The 18,431-nt window shown below is 41.1% G+C and overlaps 1 protein-coding gene across 2 annotated transcripts in view; it reads right to left on the reverse strand.

The window, feature by feature from the left end:
* The window catches only part of DNER (delta/notch like EGF repeat containing), a 297,002-nt gene that overhangs the window by 20,465 nt on the left and 258,106 nt on the right, over window positions 1-18,431 (reverse strand). For both annotated transcript variants that reach the window (XM_075937624.1, XM_075937623.1), the window contains 2 exons: window positions 11,754-11,876; window positions 6,952-7,065 (listed from right to left, as the gene is read on the reverse strand). In XM_075937624.1, the coding sequence (XP_075793739.1) occupies window positions 6,952-7,065; window positions 11,754-11,876 (237 nt within the window). The remainder of the gene's footprint in view (window positions 1-6,951; window positions 7,066-11,753; window positions 11,877-18,431) is intronic.

Genomic DNA, 18,431 nt, shown 5'->3' on the forward strand with positions numbered 1-18,431 from the left:
CAGGCCCATCTTGCCTCCCCCACAGCCACTAAGGATGCTCCAGAGCTGCCCTGGCCCTGGCTCTTTCCCTCCTCCCAAGAGGCCAAGACCCCCCAGCCCTCGTCCAACCCCTGTCCCCAGCTCTTTGCCCCCTCCTCGGCAGCCCTAGATCTCTCCCCCTGGCCACCAAAGCTGTGGTATGCCCAATTCTCTACCCCAGGCACTCGGGGGGGGGGGGGGTTGGGTTGGGCCTGACTGGAGGCTGCATGGCTCGCAGCTCCCCAGAGGATGTGGAAGGGGCGAGGCCACATGGCTCACAGCTCCCCAGAGCACAGGGGAGGCCACATGGCTCATGGCTGCCTGGAGCATGTAAAATGTCCTGTATTTTCTGTTTTTCTTGGACGGAAGGCCAGCGGGGACATTGTTCCCCTGACACGTCTGGCAGGGGTGGAAGGAGCAAGGGGATTTTTAAAGGTGCAGTGACCTTTTTTTTTTGGTACCCCCTTTTTTTTCCCCCCTCAACCAATTTTTTTCCTGCCATGTTTGGGATTTTCTGTGAAAGCATCTGGCAACTCTAAGCACAAGAGAAGGTGGATGGGGGGACTGCAGGATGCAGAGTGATGCATGACTTCACTCTGTTGTTCTGCAGGAAACGTTTTTTTAATTATAGACAGAGAGATTTAACAATTTGTGAACAACAGGGACCTGGAGCATCAAATATTTGAATGTAATAGGAACAATTTTTGATGTAAGAAGGGAGTTAACTGTTTTTTAAATGTTTTAACAACTTTATTTAACAGTACTGAACAATTTTTTAACATTGATGAGTGTTGTCAGGTGTTCAGGTTGTGTTGCAAACATTTAAGGTGGCAGAGTGAAATGCCTGAGATTTGTAGTGTGCCTACAGTGAAGATGGCTACCTTGCTTCAGCCCATAGATACTGCCTTCCTGCCTGGCTTCAGCCCTAAATCAAGATGTCCCTAGGGTTGCCAGATGGTTTAACCAAAAATACCGAACACTCCCTCCCCCTCAAAAAAAAAAAAAAAAAAAAAAACCACCAGGAAAAAAAATTCTGTTGAGAAAAAAAAAGAAAGAGGGAGACCAAAAAAAATATTAAAAAAAAAACCAAGCATGGCCCCTTTAAGAAAAGGCTTTTTTGCTGATGACCATCTTGTTTTTCTGCTCCTGCAACAAGACAGTTCCCCTGTGGAACCAGGTAAGGGTGGGGGGGATCCGGTTGCTGAGTGTGTCGTAGGGTTGCCAGGTATGTGGTACTTTCGCCTCCTGGCAGGGAAAAAAAATCAGAAAATACCGGATACTTTAGGTGTCCGGTATTTTCCAAATGTTTTTACCAGACAGGAGGCGAAAATACCTGATTGTCCGGGTCAATACCGGACACCTGGCAACCCTAGTCCCCCAGATTCCTGCCCTTAACCAAATTATCTGTCAGTCAGGCTCTGGATATTCCACCCTAGCCCGAGCTGGCCCATCAGCTTAAAACAAAGAAAATGGCCTCTGGAACAGTTTTTATTGGCACAAGGTTGCAGAACTACGTTGTGTAAGGGGGGTCTGGGGGTGCGTGTGTCAGTGATGGGGCTGGGAGTGTGGGAGGTAAATGAGGGGGATGAGGATGGGGTGCAGAGGGGCTGCAGGCAGTAGGGGTGTAGGGAACAATGCCAGTCAGCGGGAAAGGCTGCCGATGACAATGCAAGTGTGGTGCGCAGAGGGGCTTGGCTGGGGGGTGCAGATGGGCTGCAGCCAGCAGGGCTGCAGGGGAAGAGGACAGTCAGTGGCTGGGGTCAGGTCTGAGTGGCCAGCAGTGATAGTAGCGTAGCATAAGGAGGGCATGCAGGCTGCGGGGGGGTGGGGGAAGGGGAGAAAGGACAGTCAGCATGAAAGCGGGGCTGCACGTTCTGGGCTTGGTCTGGGTAGCCTGGGGCCAGAGCAGCAGCCTGGAGCTGGGGCAATGTGAATGATGTGCTGACATCACTCTGTCGTCCCACAGGAAACATTTTTTAGAGAGAGAGAGGAGGAGGAAAAATGACTAAATTAGCTGCTTACCATTGTTCTGGATGGATAAATACAAGCACTTCAGAGCTTATAACAAACACATATTGCAGTACTAGAGTGCAGTCATTCTTCAGTTCCCAGTAATATTTCAAGGGAGACTGATGTGCCATTTTCAATACCATCCAATTAGTATATTTGCTTACCTGACGATTTTTAAGCCATTATTTTAAAAATCTAGTCTCAAACAGATGTCTTACACATAATGTTGAATAGTTGTTTACCTTAGTGAATTAATTACTAGCAGCTAAATTTTACTACTGAATTGTTAAAGCTAAACCAATTCTATGCAATATTAACAATGTTCAGTCTTACAAAGTTGATTGTTACTAAGCAATGTCCAAATTAATTAGTTTCTTAGAATAAATGTAATCCTTTATGTCTGTGCTGTAAGCTTGGAGTTGATTGCCTATTAACTACATCATTTGTAAAACTGTCTCTTTATTAATTGGGCAGTCCATTTCTGGGGGGGGGGAAGATAGTGATATAAAACTACTACCTACTACAGAACCATGCAATACATTTATTTCAGTTTTGCATATAAGAACTAATAAGTGCAAAATCATTTTAAAGGTTTAGAACTAAAGTCTTTCTTTACATGTATAAACATGGCTCCCATTTATTTTTCTGGGACTTGCAAGATAATCTTTAGAACATAGTATTACCATTCCTTAGTTGTCCAAGGAAGTCACTGTTGTGCTTTCTCTAGAACATGGGTTCCCAAACTGGGGGGTGTGAAGAAATTCCAGGGGGGGCATGAGGTGACCCAACCTCCCCCCAGGTCAGTGTTGGGGTTTTTTTTTTTTTTTTTGCTTTACAACTTTTGCTGCTATTTTGGCGGGGCAGGGGAGGAGGAGTGTAAGGATTTCTCAAAAATCAAAAAGAGGGCCTGATGCTGAAAAGTTTGGGAACCACTGCTCTAGAAGCTAAGTATACTGCTTCTGTAACACTGCCATTCATTCCAGAAAAAGATCAATGGCCAAATTCTGTAGTGACTTACACCCTGTGCAACCTTTCCTGAAATCAATGGACCACATCCTGCTCTCTCACATTGGTGGAAGACATAGAAGAATTTGATATGATGAGGTTATAAGCACAGAACTAGGCTACAAGACTGTGCAGGACTCTCCAGTCTTCTCTGAGGCAGTGCATCCCATGTAGACCACCCAACCACCTGCCTCTCTTCATTACAGATTTGTAATGAAGATGGTGGAATAGTACTCCTCCATGGTGTACCTTCCTTATAAGATGACCCTTTGCAGGAAACTACAGGAACAACAGAGGAAACCTTAATAAAGAAAGGAGAGGTTGCCACCAAGGGGAGATTAGTACTACTAGACAGATAACAGCAGGTCCATGTTTTAAAGGCTCAGGTTGTAGCAGCTTTTTTTTCTGCGTCCCCATCAGCGCAGTGCATAAGAACATAAGAATGGCCGTACTGGGTCAGACCAAAGGTCCATCTAGCCCAGTATCCTGTCTGCCAACAGTGGCCAACACCAGGTGCCCCAGAGAGGGTGGACTGAAGACAACGATCAAGTGATTTGTCTCCTGCCATCCCTCTCCAGCCTCTGACAGACAGAGGCCAAGGACACCATTTTATCCCCTGGCTAATAGCCTTTTATGGACCTAACCTCCATTAAATTATCTAGCTTCTCTTTAAACTCTATTATAGTCCTAGCCTTCACAGCCTCCTCTGGCAAGGAGTTCCACAGGTTGACTACACACTGTGTGAAGAAGAACTTTCTTTTATTATTTTTAAACCTGCTCCCCATTAATTTCATTTGGTGTCCTCTAGTTCTTCTATTTAGGGAACTAATAAATAACTTTTCTTTATCGGCCCTCTCCACACCACTCATGATTTTATATACTGCTATCATATCCCCCCTCAGTCTCCTCTTTTCTCTACTTTTCTAAAGTGCCTTTTCTGAATGCCTATAGGTCCTGTTTCTAGGTCTGCAGCTTTTCTGTGTATTTGTTACAGTATATATAATAGATGGTCTTTGCATTTAAAAATATCAAATAAAGAGTAGGTCATTAAAACAGTATCTGAAGGAGAAACCATCAGAGGTTTCAAAACTTCATAACCTATTATTTCAATATCTCAGTCCAGCATCAAAATCTTTTAAAAGCATCTTCTCAAATATCATTAGACTACAAAAATGTTACACAATATAACCAACTATAAGCCATAGCAATTTCCACAGGCATGTTAAAGAAAAACAAAATAATTTGATACAGATGTGTTATGAAAAACAAAATTAAAACTGACAATATATAGCAGTATTAATTACAGGCAGTCCCCGGGTTACATGGATCCGACTTACATCAGATCCCTACTTACAAATGGGGTGAGGCAACCCCGCACTAGCTGCTTCCCCCCAGCAGACCAGGGAGACGCAAAGCGGCTTTTCTCAGCAGACACCTCAGCTTGAGAATAAAGGACTGAGGGAAGTGAGGTGTGAGAGAACAAAACTGAGCTCTGGAGAAATGTTTGGCTAGAGTTTCCCCTACAATATGTACCAGTTCCGACTTACATACAAATTCAACTTAAGAACAAACCTACAGTCCCTATCTTGTACGTAACCCAGGGACTGCCTGTATCTTACTATATAATGCTAGGCATTCATGTCCAGTAGAAGTGGGCTACTAGATGAAAAAGTTCATGTACTAGTAGATATAATGCCCTGAAATTGCTAGGCTCACGGCTGAAAGGAAACCAGGTAACAAAAATTGTTAATGAAGCAGTAAATTAGAAATTATGTGTTATTTGGCACAAGAGGCAATGAACACATGATGCCAAGTAACAACATTTAGTGTTTGCATTTGAATTTCTACAGTGTTATACAAAGATTTCATCAGGACAGCTCAAAACAACATTTAAAACATAAATTCACACCCAGTGATTGTATAAACTACTGAAAAAGATTTTGAGTCAAGGGCCATGTTCTCTCTTTCCACTTATCTGGGAATAACTCTACTGAGGTAAGTTAAGTTATACATAAAACTATCATCAAAGGAGAATCAGACCAAAAAGCCGTTGGTCTTGCAATGTTTTAATATGAATTGCAAATATCAATAACACAGAGAAGAATGACAACTTGGCTAAAACATTATATGGTAGATGATGGCATTTTGCTGTCAGGAAATACTAGTACATTTTATGATAATTGAATTTTTCAGACATTTCATTGCAATAGCTAAATTTTTACTGCATTTTGTAAAAAGCCTGAGGCATGCATCTTGAGTTAAAACTTTTAACATGAGATTTTATTAAAGGGATGCCATTATGGTAACTGGTATCCTTTTTAAGTGTGTTTTGAATGATTAATTTTCATTTTTGCACCACTTTAAATTGCCTCACAGTGAATGATTCCATAAATTTCCTCTTGTGCTTTTTTTTCTTAATGTAGCATGTCTCAAAAAAGCACCTAATTAGGATACCTATCACTTTTTATACTACTTACAAGTACTACACCTACTGGGTAACTCAAACATAAAATATTTATTTACAGCAACATTACAAGTGTTAACCAGTTGTAACTCTTAGCCACTTTACCATAAAACTGAAATTGACCAAAAGAGATTTATTCTGGAGAGTACCCACCTCAGAGGAAAATGTGACCCTATGTATAAAAACAGTATAGGGACCAATATTAAATAAGTTCATTACTCCAACTTTACCAGAGCATTAGTAATACAGAAGAGATAAATTAATTCTCTTCTCACGAGCTGCCTGTGTCATCAGTAACCCAGACCTTCCAGAAACTCATAGTTTCATAGCTCCCAAGATCAGAAGGTACCACTGTGATCATCTAATTCTGACCTCATGGCCACAGACCTTCTATAAAATAATCAAACATCTAATCTTGTTTTAAAACTGGTCAGTGTTGAGCTCTGCATCTATCACTAAATGGGACATCTTCTCATGTTTAATCAGTCTTGTGACTCTCCTCTGGGCCCTCTCCAATTTATCAAAATCCTTCTTGAACTGTGGGCACCACAACCAGACACAGTATTGCATGAGCAGCTGCTGCACCAGAGCCAACAATAGCAATAAAATAATCTCTCTGTTCCTAACTGAGATTTCTGGGTTTGTGCCTTCCCTCGGGATCACATTAACTCTTTTGACCACCAAGTCATGCTGGGAGCTCATGTCCAGCTCACTGTCCACCACAACCTCTGAATCATCTTGCAGCCACTGCTTCTCAGGATAGAGACCCGTTCTGTACACTGGCTTGTGGCGTGTTTATCAAGTGATCCCAGTGACCTGCCTTCAGGGCTGTCAATGGGTGGAGAAAGGGTAAAGATTGCAGTTGCCCCAGGGCTTGGTGATATTTAAGGGCCCATGGCTCTGGGCTACTACTGCCACTGTTGGTGGTGCTGATGGCTGGCTGCTCCTACCCCCACCCCTTTTGCCTGAGGTCCTGCCAGGGGAGCCTAGCCCCAAGGGCCCCCAACATTGCCCAGGGCCAAGCAAATTCTGTTGCCAGGACAGCCTGTCCTCTTCATTATTTACTGCTCCCCCAATTTTTCTCTCATCTGCCAAATGTATTAGGGATGACTTTGTAGTAATAGCTAATGTTTAAGATGGGTCCCAAATTACAATGTTTGGACATGAATGAGACCATACAAGAGATGTTCAGATTTACTGCTTTGGCTGGGACCCTATGTTGGTGCAGTAAGTCAAAGCAGCAATTTCTTTAAAAAATTAGTTTCAGCTGTACTTCTAGCATACCCCAGATGTTCAGTGCAAGAGTCTACTGCTAACCATGTCTATGCTCTACAGTGTCCCTTTTAATTTGTTCATTATCTGACAATTATGGAGTGATTTATACTTGACATTGGCCTTCTTTTGGACACTGAGATTAACAATAATACATTTTGTGTAATTTACAAATTACTTGCCTGTAAATCCAGGTGCACAGATACATGTAGCATTTAGACCTTCACTATCACAAGTGCCACCATTCTGACAACTGATGTTAACACAAGGATCTTTGTATAATTCACAGTGCCGTCCTGAGAAGAATAAATTAGTGTTATTGACATTCGTACCTATGGTTAGTCAGAAATCAGGATGTGAGCTGTGAGCCAAATGGAATGAGAGCAACCAACAGCCTGACTGTGCTCTTAGACACCAGTGTTATGCACAAGTAAGTTGCTGAAGACAATTGGAAAGCCAATGCAAGATCAGACTCAAGTCGTATGTTTTAGGGTGATTTGGTCTTAAAACATAGGGCTCCTCTTCTTATCAAGGCTATGTTGCTTCTTCAGGCACAGCGGGCCAGTTCCTATTCTCAGACAATGGCATCGGTGGAGTTTCAATGGCTATGCAATAGTGTAATAAAGAAGCAGGTTGGCCATCTGTTTAATATTCTTCAGTGGAACTAATAATTGGTTATCTTCAGCAACAGTTCCAGTTAATATGAAACTTAAAATACACACTATTACATACTATTAAACCTGTCTTCTCCTTTCCCAATGGACTCAAATGGACCATGGTTTGTCAAAGCAGTAGAAACAGAAATCAACATATTCAAACATGTAACTTAACATGATAGGATTTCATTTGATTGGCAACCCCCCTCCCTCTTTCTATGATCTCCTGCCTCAGAATTTGATTCCAGTAGTTTCACTCTGCAGCAGATTGTGTGACTTATCTGGCGCAGGGGAGGAAGCATTCCTAACTGGGGATGGGTAGAGAGGTCAGATGCCACCATGGTATCATATATTATACCCTATCAGCTCTACAAACACTACCACAAAAGTAGACTCACTGAGTTCCATGAGACTGTTTTCATTCATAAAGTTACTCATTTTCCTAAACGTTTACAGAGTCCTGCAGGTGTAATGATACAGAACTGCTTGGGGTATTTAGGCAGGCATTAATGGTCGTTCTATGTAAAAACGGGAGTAGTGTATTTCAAGACTGACCTTTGATCTATTGGTCTTTGATCTATAATTAATTACCTTAACTTTGTGATCCACTATAGTAAACAATAATTTATGCTGAAATGAGGAGTACCCCATGTAGATATTAGGGCATAACTTCACAGCACCTACTGTAGAGTCAAAATCTAAATGACTAATTTTAAGTAATTTATTTCTGTAGGTAGTTTTGTGAAGGAAAACAAGGATACCAAAAGTCCTGTCAAATGCAAAAAATAAACTGGGTGTAATTGCTCTTCTCATTTTTTCCATTTTTCTGTCAGTTATTCATAGGTTTTCATCTTAACTTTCACTTGTAAAAGTAGAAGGCAAAAATAGTAAGAGAAATACACTTTTCAAGTTGTTGATGCCCCTTTAATATCAACCCCAGTTCAACAGATTGTGCCATCCTTTGCTAACTATGACTATATGTATGGCAATATTCTTCTTCTTCTCGGAAGTAAGAGCCACCACAAGACACACATTTATTTCACTCAGGATATTTGTCAGGAATCAATGTTAGGTTTGAACTCTGGCAAGGGAATGCAGAGATGTTGTGGGCCTACTCCACAGGCGCCTGGGCAAGATGGGGGGCAGGGGCTCTGCACTCTCAGAAGGGGGGGGCTGAGAGTGGAATGGGTGGGCCTGAGTGGAGCCAGCCTTCAGCACCGCCCAGAGCCCACCACTCCAGCCCCCAGGCAGCCCGCTGTGCTAGAAGCATGACGACCACTACCCCCCAACCCATAGTGCTGCTCAGAGCATGTGATACCGCACTCTGGCAGCGATTTAAAGGATTGGGGGCTGTGGCTGTCACTATTGCTACTTTGCTAGGCCTCAGAGCCTCTGCCCCCTACACCCTCCCCATCAGCAGGCCTGCTCTCGGCATGAGACATTTTGCGAAAGTAGTTTACTAAATTACAAACCAGTTCCCATTCACTACAACATGCTTCAAGTGAATTTGTGGAAAACATTTTAGCTTTCTGCCCATTTTTTGATAAGTATTACAGGTTTTCTGTTTCGAGAGATATTGAAAGCTCTAGTGATATTAATCTATAAACCATTCTGGTTAGATGTGATAGATACAGACCAAGTGTCTGGAATCCATGTATCAAATAGTTGTTTCTACCAGACATGCTACAAAAATGGTGGATATGTGAGGATTATAGGGGGCACTGTTTTATAATCCCAGCAGTGGATGGCTCCAGATTCAGTGAGCTGTTTCATACGTACAAAGGACTAACTTGCTGAGGTGGTGTGGAAGAGAGAGAGTAACTTGGAGAGAGGGAATAACCAGTGGTGGCCCGTCAATACAGGCAACCTAGGTGGTCACCTAGGGCATCAAGAAAAATGGCCGTTGAAGGCTTTGGAGGCGGAGGCACCAATCGTGCGCTGATCGCACATTTCGCCTAGGGTGCCAGTTGCTGGCAGCTCGTCTAGGGCCGCTCCTGGGAATAACTGGTTAGAAAGTTAACTACTGAGCTACATTAGATTGGTGAAGGATGAGGATTAAAACAAGGCACTGAGAACAGAAGGTTGGTGGGGATCTTGGGATGGAGTGTTCTGGGAAAAGAATGTGAGGAAAGAAAAAACAATAAAACATTAGGAGATAAAACACAGAATCGGATACGTAGGGCTTGAAGAGACTTTGAGAAGTCAGCAAGTCCAGCCTGCTGTACTGTGGCAGAACCAAATAAAGCTAGAAAATCCTCAGCAGCTGTCTAACTTGGTTTTTTTTTAAATGTTCCACGACTTTCTTTAGCAACCTATTTCAGAGTTTATCTACCCTTACCAAATCACCTCCAACATGTCTATGCTTACATTTGTTCTCCTGTCTCTTGTCTCTGTGGGGTTTTTTTGTTGTTGTTTTGGTTTTGATCTGTTCAGATGGCATTTTCTTCAGTTATGGACCTATCTTACGTTTTATAGCTTTGGGTGCTGTCATACAAATTAGAAATAATATAAGTCTACAGGCCTAAATGAAAATGAGAATGAGTGAAATGTATTGGCATGCTATTTGCTTACATAATTTAGCAGGTAATTTATTTGTTTCATGCATACACTTAGTTTTGTTTTACAATGTCCTTTTCAGCTTTATCCTTGCGAATTCAAACTATTGTCCGTATGTCAGAATACTTGGCAAAATTCTGTAAGTCAGCTGTGAATTCTTTTATGGCCATCTGACCGGAAAAGAGCACATTTCAACATCAGTGTGATGTCTGCCAGCAAAGAGAAAGAGTCTATCCCATTGCTTACCTTCAACCAGATAGTTCCATACATTGCAAATTGGACAAAGTCTTTGTTACAAAGCTCTCCAAAATTCACAAAGTATTCAATATTGCCTGACAACATTGCACCCAAGAAAGAGTCTCCTTAGAAATTAATAAGCACATATTTTAGTGTCCATTTTATGAGTTCAACTGTGCAAATACTTATGCATTTGAACAATTTGACTCTTGTGAGGCAGTACTATTACAAGATATGAGTCATTTCTCTACTGCTCTGACCTTTGTACAGTCATGTGCATCAGTTCAAAGTAGATGTGAAATGCTACCAAATCATGATAGTGATGATTTATACCCACTTTGTGCAGTCACCAATGCCACTGTAAAGTGGAAGGTGAGAGAGAATCAGTAGCCAATGCAGCCACTCAAGGCAGAAAGCACAATCCCTTGTAAAATGGTTAGAGGATGGAGCTCCATGCTGGCTTAACGAGCAAATGCACAAATTTTGGGTTATTTTATTTTTTGTCTAGATATACTTGTTGTGTTGACAGTGTAACATGAAGTTTAAGCCAATGCACTCTGAAGAACAGCACAGTTTCCATTGCCATTTGAAAGTGATTGTTAATTCTTCAAGCTTGGCCACTGGTATGATGGATTCTTCATCCAGTGGCAAAGAACAGAGCACATACCAATATGAAATATACACTTTGTTAGCCTCAAGCAGCAGCTGACTGAGTTTCAGTCAAGAGAGATAACTATTTTTGTTTCTTTGAGGATATAAATGTGCAATGATCCTTAAAATACTGGTGAGAGAGAGAGAGAGAGAGAGAGAGAGAGTAAACAAAACACAGATATGCTTTACTCTTTACTGAAAATGAAATAAATCTATCCTTAAATAAAATTTTCTTGATGAACAATTTTTTTTCTTTTTTATAAATTTACAAAATACTTAGGAAATGGATTATGAAAACAGAATCTGTTGAATCAGGTTGGACATGGTTTCCATCAACATGGAGGAGTGTTCACTGACTTGCCATTATGTCTGAATTTTATGATTTGTAAATAAGCTTCCAGAGAATTGGTTATTTTTTTTTATTTTTTCTCTCTAGGAAACAAAAAAAAATTGATTTTTTTGTTTCCGTGTTTTTAACTCTTTACACTAGAGAAATATCTGGGAAGTCCTCCAGGTAATGGTTCCCAGCAATAACTGATTACAAATTATATCCAACAGTCTCTTAAAAAACTATAGCTCACATCTTTAAAGGAAACAGAGTACTATGAAGTTAAAAACCTGAACAACCAAATTGTTACCTAAGTTAATTTTGCTCAGATGAGTAATGCCATGGACTTCAGTGATTCGACTTATGTAAATAAGAATGACTCACTTGAATAATGGCTGTGGAATCAGGTCCTACTTTATATTAATTTTCCTACCTTATACAGTGGCATATCACAACTTAACTCCTCACTTTGTAGTTTTATTATCAAGCAAGAAAGCACTAAAAGACTTGTGAAGTAAGCTATACTTACACAACAAGAGGCAAAAATGTATTTTACCTTCATATTCAGCAAGGCATACACATTCATAGCTATTGACAAGGTCTCTGCAGGTGGCAGCATTCTGGCAGGGTGCAGAAAGGCATTCATTATATTCCTCCTCACAATAAAGGCCATGGTAACCTAAAGCACATGTGGGAGAAAACAGAATAAGCTATGAAATGCTTCCCGATAAAAGGTAACAATTTAGCTTGGACTGTGGATAGACTGCCATTAATTGAAAGGCACTGCGCCTCTAAGGCCACAGGCCTTATAATATAAATAAACTTTTTAAAAAAGGTAGAGAGTCTGACACTGTGAAAGATAAAACTGTACATTTCTTATAGGGACCGAGCGCACAACATTTCCCCGACTACAAAGACAGATGACCTAAGACATTATTGAAACTCTGAAGAAAATATGTTTTATTGTAGAAGTGAAATAATCCAGTAATTACACCGATGTTCATGATTAGCTTTGCCCTGTAGCCATTTCATGGGCTCAGACTGATGATGATCATGTAATGCTACAGTTAACATTTATACTGTATCTTCTTGTTCTCAGCACTGTGCAAATTCAAAGTGCTGCACAAACATCTCACAATTCAATTTTAGCAGTACTTCTGGGAGCTAGGCAAGTATTATGACCTGATGCTGCACCTGGAGCAAACAGTAGCTTAAAAAGGCTACAGGAGCTGCTAGTGATACAAGATGAGAAATCATGAGTTACTTAGTCCACTTGACCATCCAGCATTTTGCATGGTCTAGTGGATCATGCAGTCATCTGTCTTAAGAGTAGTTGAAATGTCTTTTGCAACATACTGCATTAGGTCAAAGAAGCTTTTTTCATATGAGATAATATGATAAATATATTGTACCTTCTGTTTCTTGATTCTCTTAGCCCATTAACTACTACATTGGCTCTCAGTCTTTCCAGACTACTAGATCTCTTGCAAGAAGTCTGATTTGTCTAGAATACCTCAAGTGTCCCCTAATTAGGGTTGCCAGATGGTTTAATAAAAAATACTGAATACCTCCCCCAAAAAAACAACCACCCACCCACCCACACACACACACCCCTGGGAAAAAAATTCTGTTGAGGAAAAAAAAGGGGGAGACCAAAGATGTCGAGAAAAAAAAAAGTATATTGTGCCTTTAAATGGCCCTGCGCTCCTCACTCCGCCACCAGATACAGCAGGGGAAAATTGTCCCTCCCGGGCTTCTGTCTGAGGGAAACAGGAAATACCGGACATTTCACGTCTGTTATGTTCTGGTTTTTTTACTGGAAGGGGGGCCCGAATAATGGACAGTCCGGGAGAAAACCTGGCAACCCTATTCCCCTTACTTGAAAACTACTGGCTTACAAAACAGATATATAAATACAAAAGTCTCAAAGCACACTATTAATGGAAAACTGCTTACTTTCTCATTGTTAACATATAATTATAAAATAAACCAGTAGGAATATAAATACTTCACTTACACTTCAGTGCATAGTATACAGGGCAATATAAGCAAGTCACTACCTAGAGACGAACAAAATACAGCCCATAGGCCGGATCCAACCCACCAGGCTGCTGGATCTGGCCCACAGCCTAGCAGGTGCCTCCGACAGACTCCTTGCCTACCCCGCCCCAACACACCACTCAGATCGTGCAACGTACCCCTCTCCTCTCCGGGCTCGCTGCGCTCAGAGCAGCATGTAGTCCTCCCAAGCCAGCCACTTTGAGCAACGTGCGGGGTGTGTGGAAGGCTGGGGACATACCTGAGGGATCTGCTGGGCTATAGGCCGGCAGCCACATAGATACACGCCTCTCGGCCAGAGCCTCCCTCTGGTACCCTAGCTTCTCCCTCCCCACAACCTTCTGTCCGTCTCTCGCAACCCTTCCCCGTGTAACCCAAATCCACTGCACCCCTGCTCCTGCACAGATTCCCCTCCCAGATCCTGCACCCCAATGCAGCCCAAATCCCTGCACCCCCTCCTGCATCCCTGCTGTAGGTCACAACACCCTCCCAGACCCCATTCCCACCTGAACCCCTCTTCTAGGTTATAACCCTTTCCTGCACTCATAGCCCTTCTCAGACCTTGCACCCCAAACCCCTGTCTCAGGTCACAACCCAAAGCCTCTGCACCCCCACTCCTGCACTCATACCCCTTCCAGACCCCACACCTTCTCCTTCACCCAAACTCCCTCCCAGACCTCACCCATGTGCACCCCAATCTCCTACCCCAAGTTTTTCTGCACCCAACCTCCATCCTAGATGCCGCACTGCCTTCATTAATATAATGGAAGAGTGTCATCCTTGACAACTTACCAAGTTCTTGCAGCGTTCCCTCCTATCAAAAATTATTGTCCATTCCTGTCATTGTCTATATGAAATTGTAGTTAGTGATTTTTATGCAGTCTGTTGTAAAACTTGGCAAATATCTAAATGAGGTAATGTACCCCCCTGAAAAACCTTGGCATACTTCAGGGATATGCATACCCATGGCTGAGAACCTGTGCACTATTGTATCCTATATTATTTATATAGAGCTACAAGAGTGTGAAGCACTTTACACATAATTCTATTCAAATTATTTTAAAATTTGTTTAAATTCTCCCTTTTTTGATCCATTGTATTTATTCATTAAACCTCCCCCCCCCCCCACCTTTCCTATTTTCCAGCTCTATATTACCATTTGCATTTTAAATGCAGGGCCATCCACAACTTCAGTATATTTTATTTATTAAACTTTTCTACTTTTCTCCCAATTTAGCAGTCATATCTAATGGTATAGCCAGTTAAGACATATGTAAGACAGAAGTGACAGTCATTCTCCCTTATTATTTATGTTTAATAAGATGAAAGAATTATTTAAATGCAGTGATAAAATGAAAATTTACATTTGTTCTCTCCTTACTAACCAAGCTTTAGGTCAGAACAATTTAAATACCTCACGTGAGTCTGACCTTTTACTGAATTGAAGTGATACTCTCTACAGTAAAAAAAATCAACACCTAAATTAATGAACTCAAGTGTTTTTTCCAATTAGCCCTATATAATTAACTTGCTTTTTTACAGTTGGTAAAAATATGGATGGTAAAAATATGAATGATGGTGGTTTTTATTTTGTACAAGAGATTATATTGAAGAATTTTTAATTTCTTTGAGAGAGAGAGTTCATTTTCTATAACTGTCTCACTCTTGCTCTCTCATAACATTTAAACTTCTTTTTGGAAATGAAGTCAATTTGTAGAATGAACAAACTTTGATATTTTCTCACCTATGTTCTATGAAATTACTGCTAAACACTAAACATTTTGCAACAATCATTGAGTAAGGAACAATGCACAGTTGGGCTTTCCCAAAAAAGCAGACTAAAGACCGTCTTGCTCTGCAGGGATTTTTACCACTTGCCCTCTACCAGGACACTCTAGTCCTGCAACATCCACGCTGGACCATGGATGTTGCCAGACCAGAGAATCCCAGTTAAGAGAGTTTCAACCCGTACTACAATGAATCTGGAAAAGAAGCCTTTTTTGGCCATTAGAGGGGAGGTACTGCCATAACACTCTTTGAATCCTTCAGAGGGAAGAAATATGGTGTTTTCATCCAGTTATCAAAAACCTGAAACTAGTTGCATTGCAGTGAATAGCAAAACTCAACAATGGGATCAGGTCATTGCTACTGGAGGGAAAGGAGATATTTTCATTTTCCCCTCGTTAAACAAGGAAACATCATACAGTTCTCACCAAGTTGTCTCGTTTTGTGTTATTATTCATTAATAGGCTCTGAATGCATTAAGGGTGCTTATACATGTATCTTCAGAAATTTATATAAGTTACTATTATTTTTGCAGTCAAAGATATGAAATGAATACATGGACCTAAGAGGAGAATTTTGTTGATATCTTCATCTATCTCTGGCCTATTTATTAAAATTCTGATGATTTTATTGATTTTAACTTTTTGCTAGTACAATGAACAGCTATTTGTATGTGAGACCAAACAAAACAATCAATAATATCTACATTATCCAGCAGCTCCAACTGCTGAGTCGTCAGTGCAATGTTCGCCAGGGCTGCCTCAGATGAAAAACACCTTCAGTTACAGATTTTGTTTTACCGGCACAATGTGCAACTGAAATTACAGCACTATTTTTTCCCAGGTGAAGGCAGAACTTGAACATGCATTTGACAGCTGTATCTTCATGGGGGCAGCTAAGACATAATGATGTGCAAGTGCCCTCATTCCTACTTTAAATGTGTCCTCTTTTCCACACTCCTATCCTCTCACCCATCCAACAGATGGTTGAAAAACTAGGAAAAATTTTCAGAAAAAGAATCAGACCTACATTTTCATTTAAAAAAAATTAAATGACATTTTCTAGTCAGCTTTACTCCTCCTTTTCCTTACTGGCTGGCCTCTTCCTCTGCCAGCCTCCCTCACAATGGCAGACAGACACCTTTCTATTTCTTTCCCCAGGATGCCCAAATCCTCCTTTCTCCTTCTCAAACATGCTCTTCCTTGCAAGGTTATTTACAGCCCTTCCCACTCATTTTCATTCACAAGTCTCACACGCACACCAAGGTTTCTCTCACACCATCTCCATCTCACAAGCTTCCTAGCCTCTCTCACACAGTCTTGCCTGAGGGCTTGAACTCCATCCATGCTAACAATCTATAAACAGTGAGGAGTCCAAGTAGAGTGCCTAGTTGGGGCTGGGAACACTGACACCATCAGACTAGCTTGCAGTGGCTGGGATCTCTGCCCCCCAAGTATCCTCCAGCCTGGCCTGCAAGACAGCTCCTTTCCTCGGTGAGCTGCTTCTGTAAACACTCATTCTCAGAAGGGCAATGAGTGCCAAATCGGGGGGAGGGGTTGGGGTACACAGATCTTGGCTCAGGCAAGTTGCTGAAGGAGACATTTGCTGGTTCAGGATTTGGTGGGGGCAAAAATAGCAGCTCTCACCACTCTCTTCTTGATTTCTGCACTCCTAGGCCAATAAAAGGCAGGGGGAGAAGTCCCTCTCCCTCCCTCTCAGAGATTGATGAGAGACAAGGGGAAAAGCTCTCTTCTCTTGTTCCTCAGCAACCACTCCCTTGTCACCTCTCCTCACCCCTGACTTAATGGCCCCAAGCATGTCGACCCTTCAGGGCAATAGCAACACCTCTGTGTGTTGGCCTAATGGGGTACCATACAATAAAACTCTGCTTTGCTTTGCATAGTTCTGTTTCATAGAAACTGTATTCTAAACCACTTCCCAGAATTACAAATACTTGGAGCCGCAGAGGGAATAAGAGGCATATAGCTGAGGAAGAAAAGATGTGTGGAATAGGGTTGATAGGCTCAGAAGTTGAACAATGATTCAATGAGATAGCAAACTACAGAAAAGCTGCTTGAGATGACAAAGGCATGCTCACCAACACTGCCCAGATTGTGCCAGGTAGCGCAGTAGTAAGCAAACTTTGAAAAGGGTAATGAGCTAATTGGCCACTGGAATTAACCTGCAGTCACCACTGCTGGGATCTTGAGACTGGTCTACCCCAGTTTCTAACTGTGAGAAGGGAGAGACAAGAACAAAAAAGAACTTGCAACTACAGGAAATGTTGCAGCTACCATAATGAAGTACTGACATAAACCTACCCCCAGGAAAGCTGCAAGAAGGAAAGGCAAAAAGTAGAAGAGAAACAGTCTTGGCTATTGGCAATGACGTTTCTTCTTCACTTTTCTCGTCTTTTTTTTTTCCTTCAAATATTCTATTTATTATGAAATACTTAAAAAACCAACAGTCTAGTAGCAGTTTAAAGACTAGCAAAACATGTAGATGTTATCATGAACTTTCTTGGGCACAGCCCACTTCTTCAGATGGGTTGTGCCCACGAAAGCTCATACCACCATCTACATGTTTTCTTAGTCTTTAAAGTGCTACTAGACTATTTGTTTTTTAAATTTTTCATTTTACAGACTAATTCAGCTACCCTTCTGAAACTATTTATTATGTAATGTATACGTTTTGGTTACTTCGAGAATGTATGTATGAATGTGGGGAGGTCCTGAATTCATCTACATACATATTAATTCATTCATATACATGTGGGATTATAATGTATGTGCTACCTGGGCATATTATTTTTATTTATTATCTAGGGGGTGAAATCTTGGCTCTCCTAAATTCAAAACCAAAACTCCCATTGACTTTAATAGGGCTGAAATTTCACACTAACAGTTTGGCAGCCCATTTTGAAGTTCACACTTAATTATTTTTATGGGGTTGGACTCAATGACCTCCTGAGGTTTTCCAATCGTATAGAATCATATTTTCCCCTATATTTTCTATATATATTATTTTCTGATTGGATTGCAAACTCCAAATGCATTCAACGTCTCCAAAGCAGACACAAAATCAAAAATTGAAGTTTTTTAGATAAATTATTGATAGAAACTCCCATTGCCTGTAGATTGACAGATTACATAAGGACATCACCCACTGCCTTCTCCGCAAACCCCTCTTGTGGTTACAGCTCTTAAAGCTGTTCAATTAGCAGATAAGATTTCTTATGTCTCTCATTCCAACATATGTCAAGGTTTTATTAGAAACCCCACTTTCAGCCATTTGTGCTTTATAAATTAAAAAAAAAAAAAGAATAATTCTTTTCCATTCAAAATGGACATTACTACCCAATAAGATAATTCAGTTTGAAAGTCTGGTTTCC

This window comes from Pelodiscus sinensis, chromosome 10, assembly GCF_049634645.1.
Source record: "Pelodiscus sinensis isolate JC-2024 chromosome 10, ASM4963464v1, whole genome shotgun sequence".
NCBI classification, from domain to species: Eukaryota; Metazoa; Chordata; order Testudines; family Trionychidae; genus Pelodiscus; species Pelodiscus sinensis.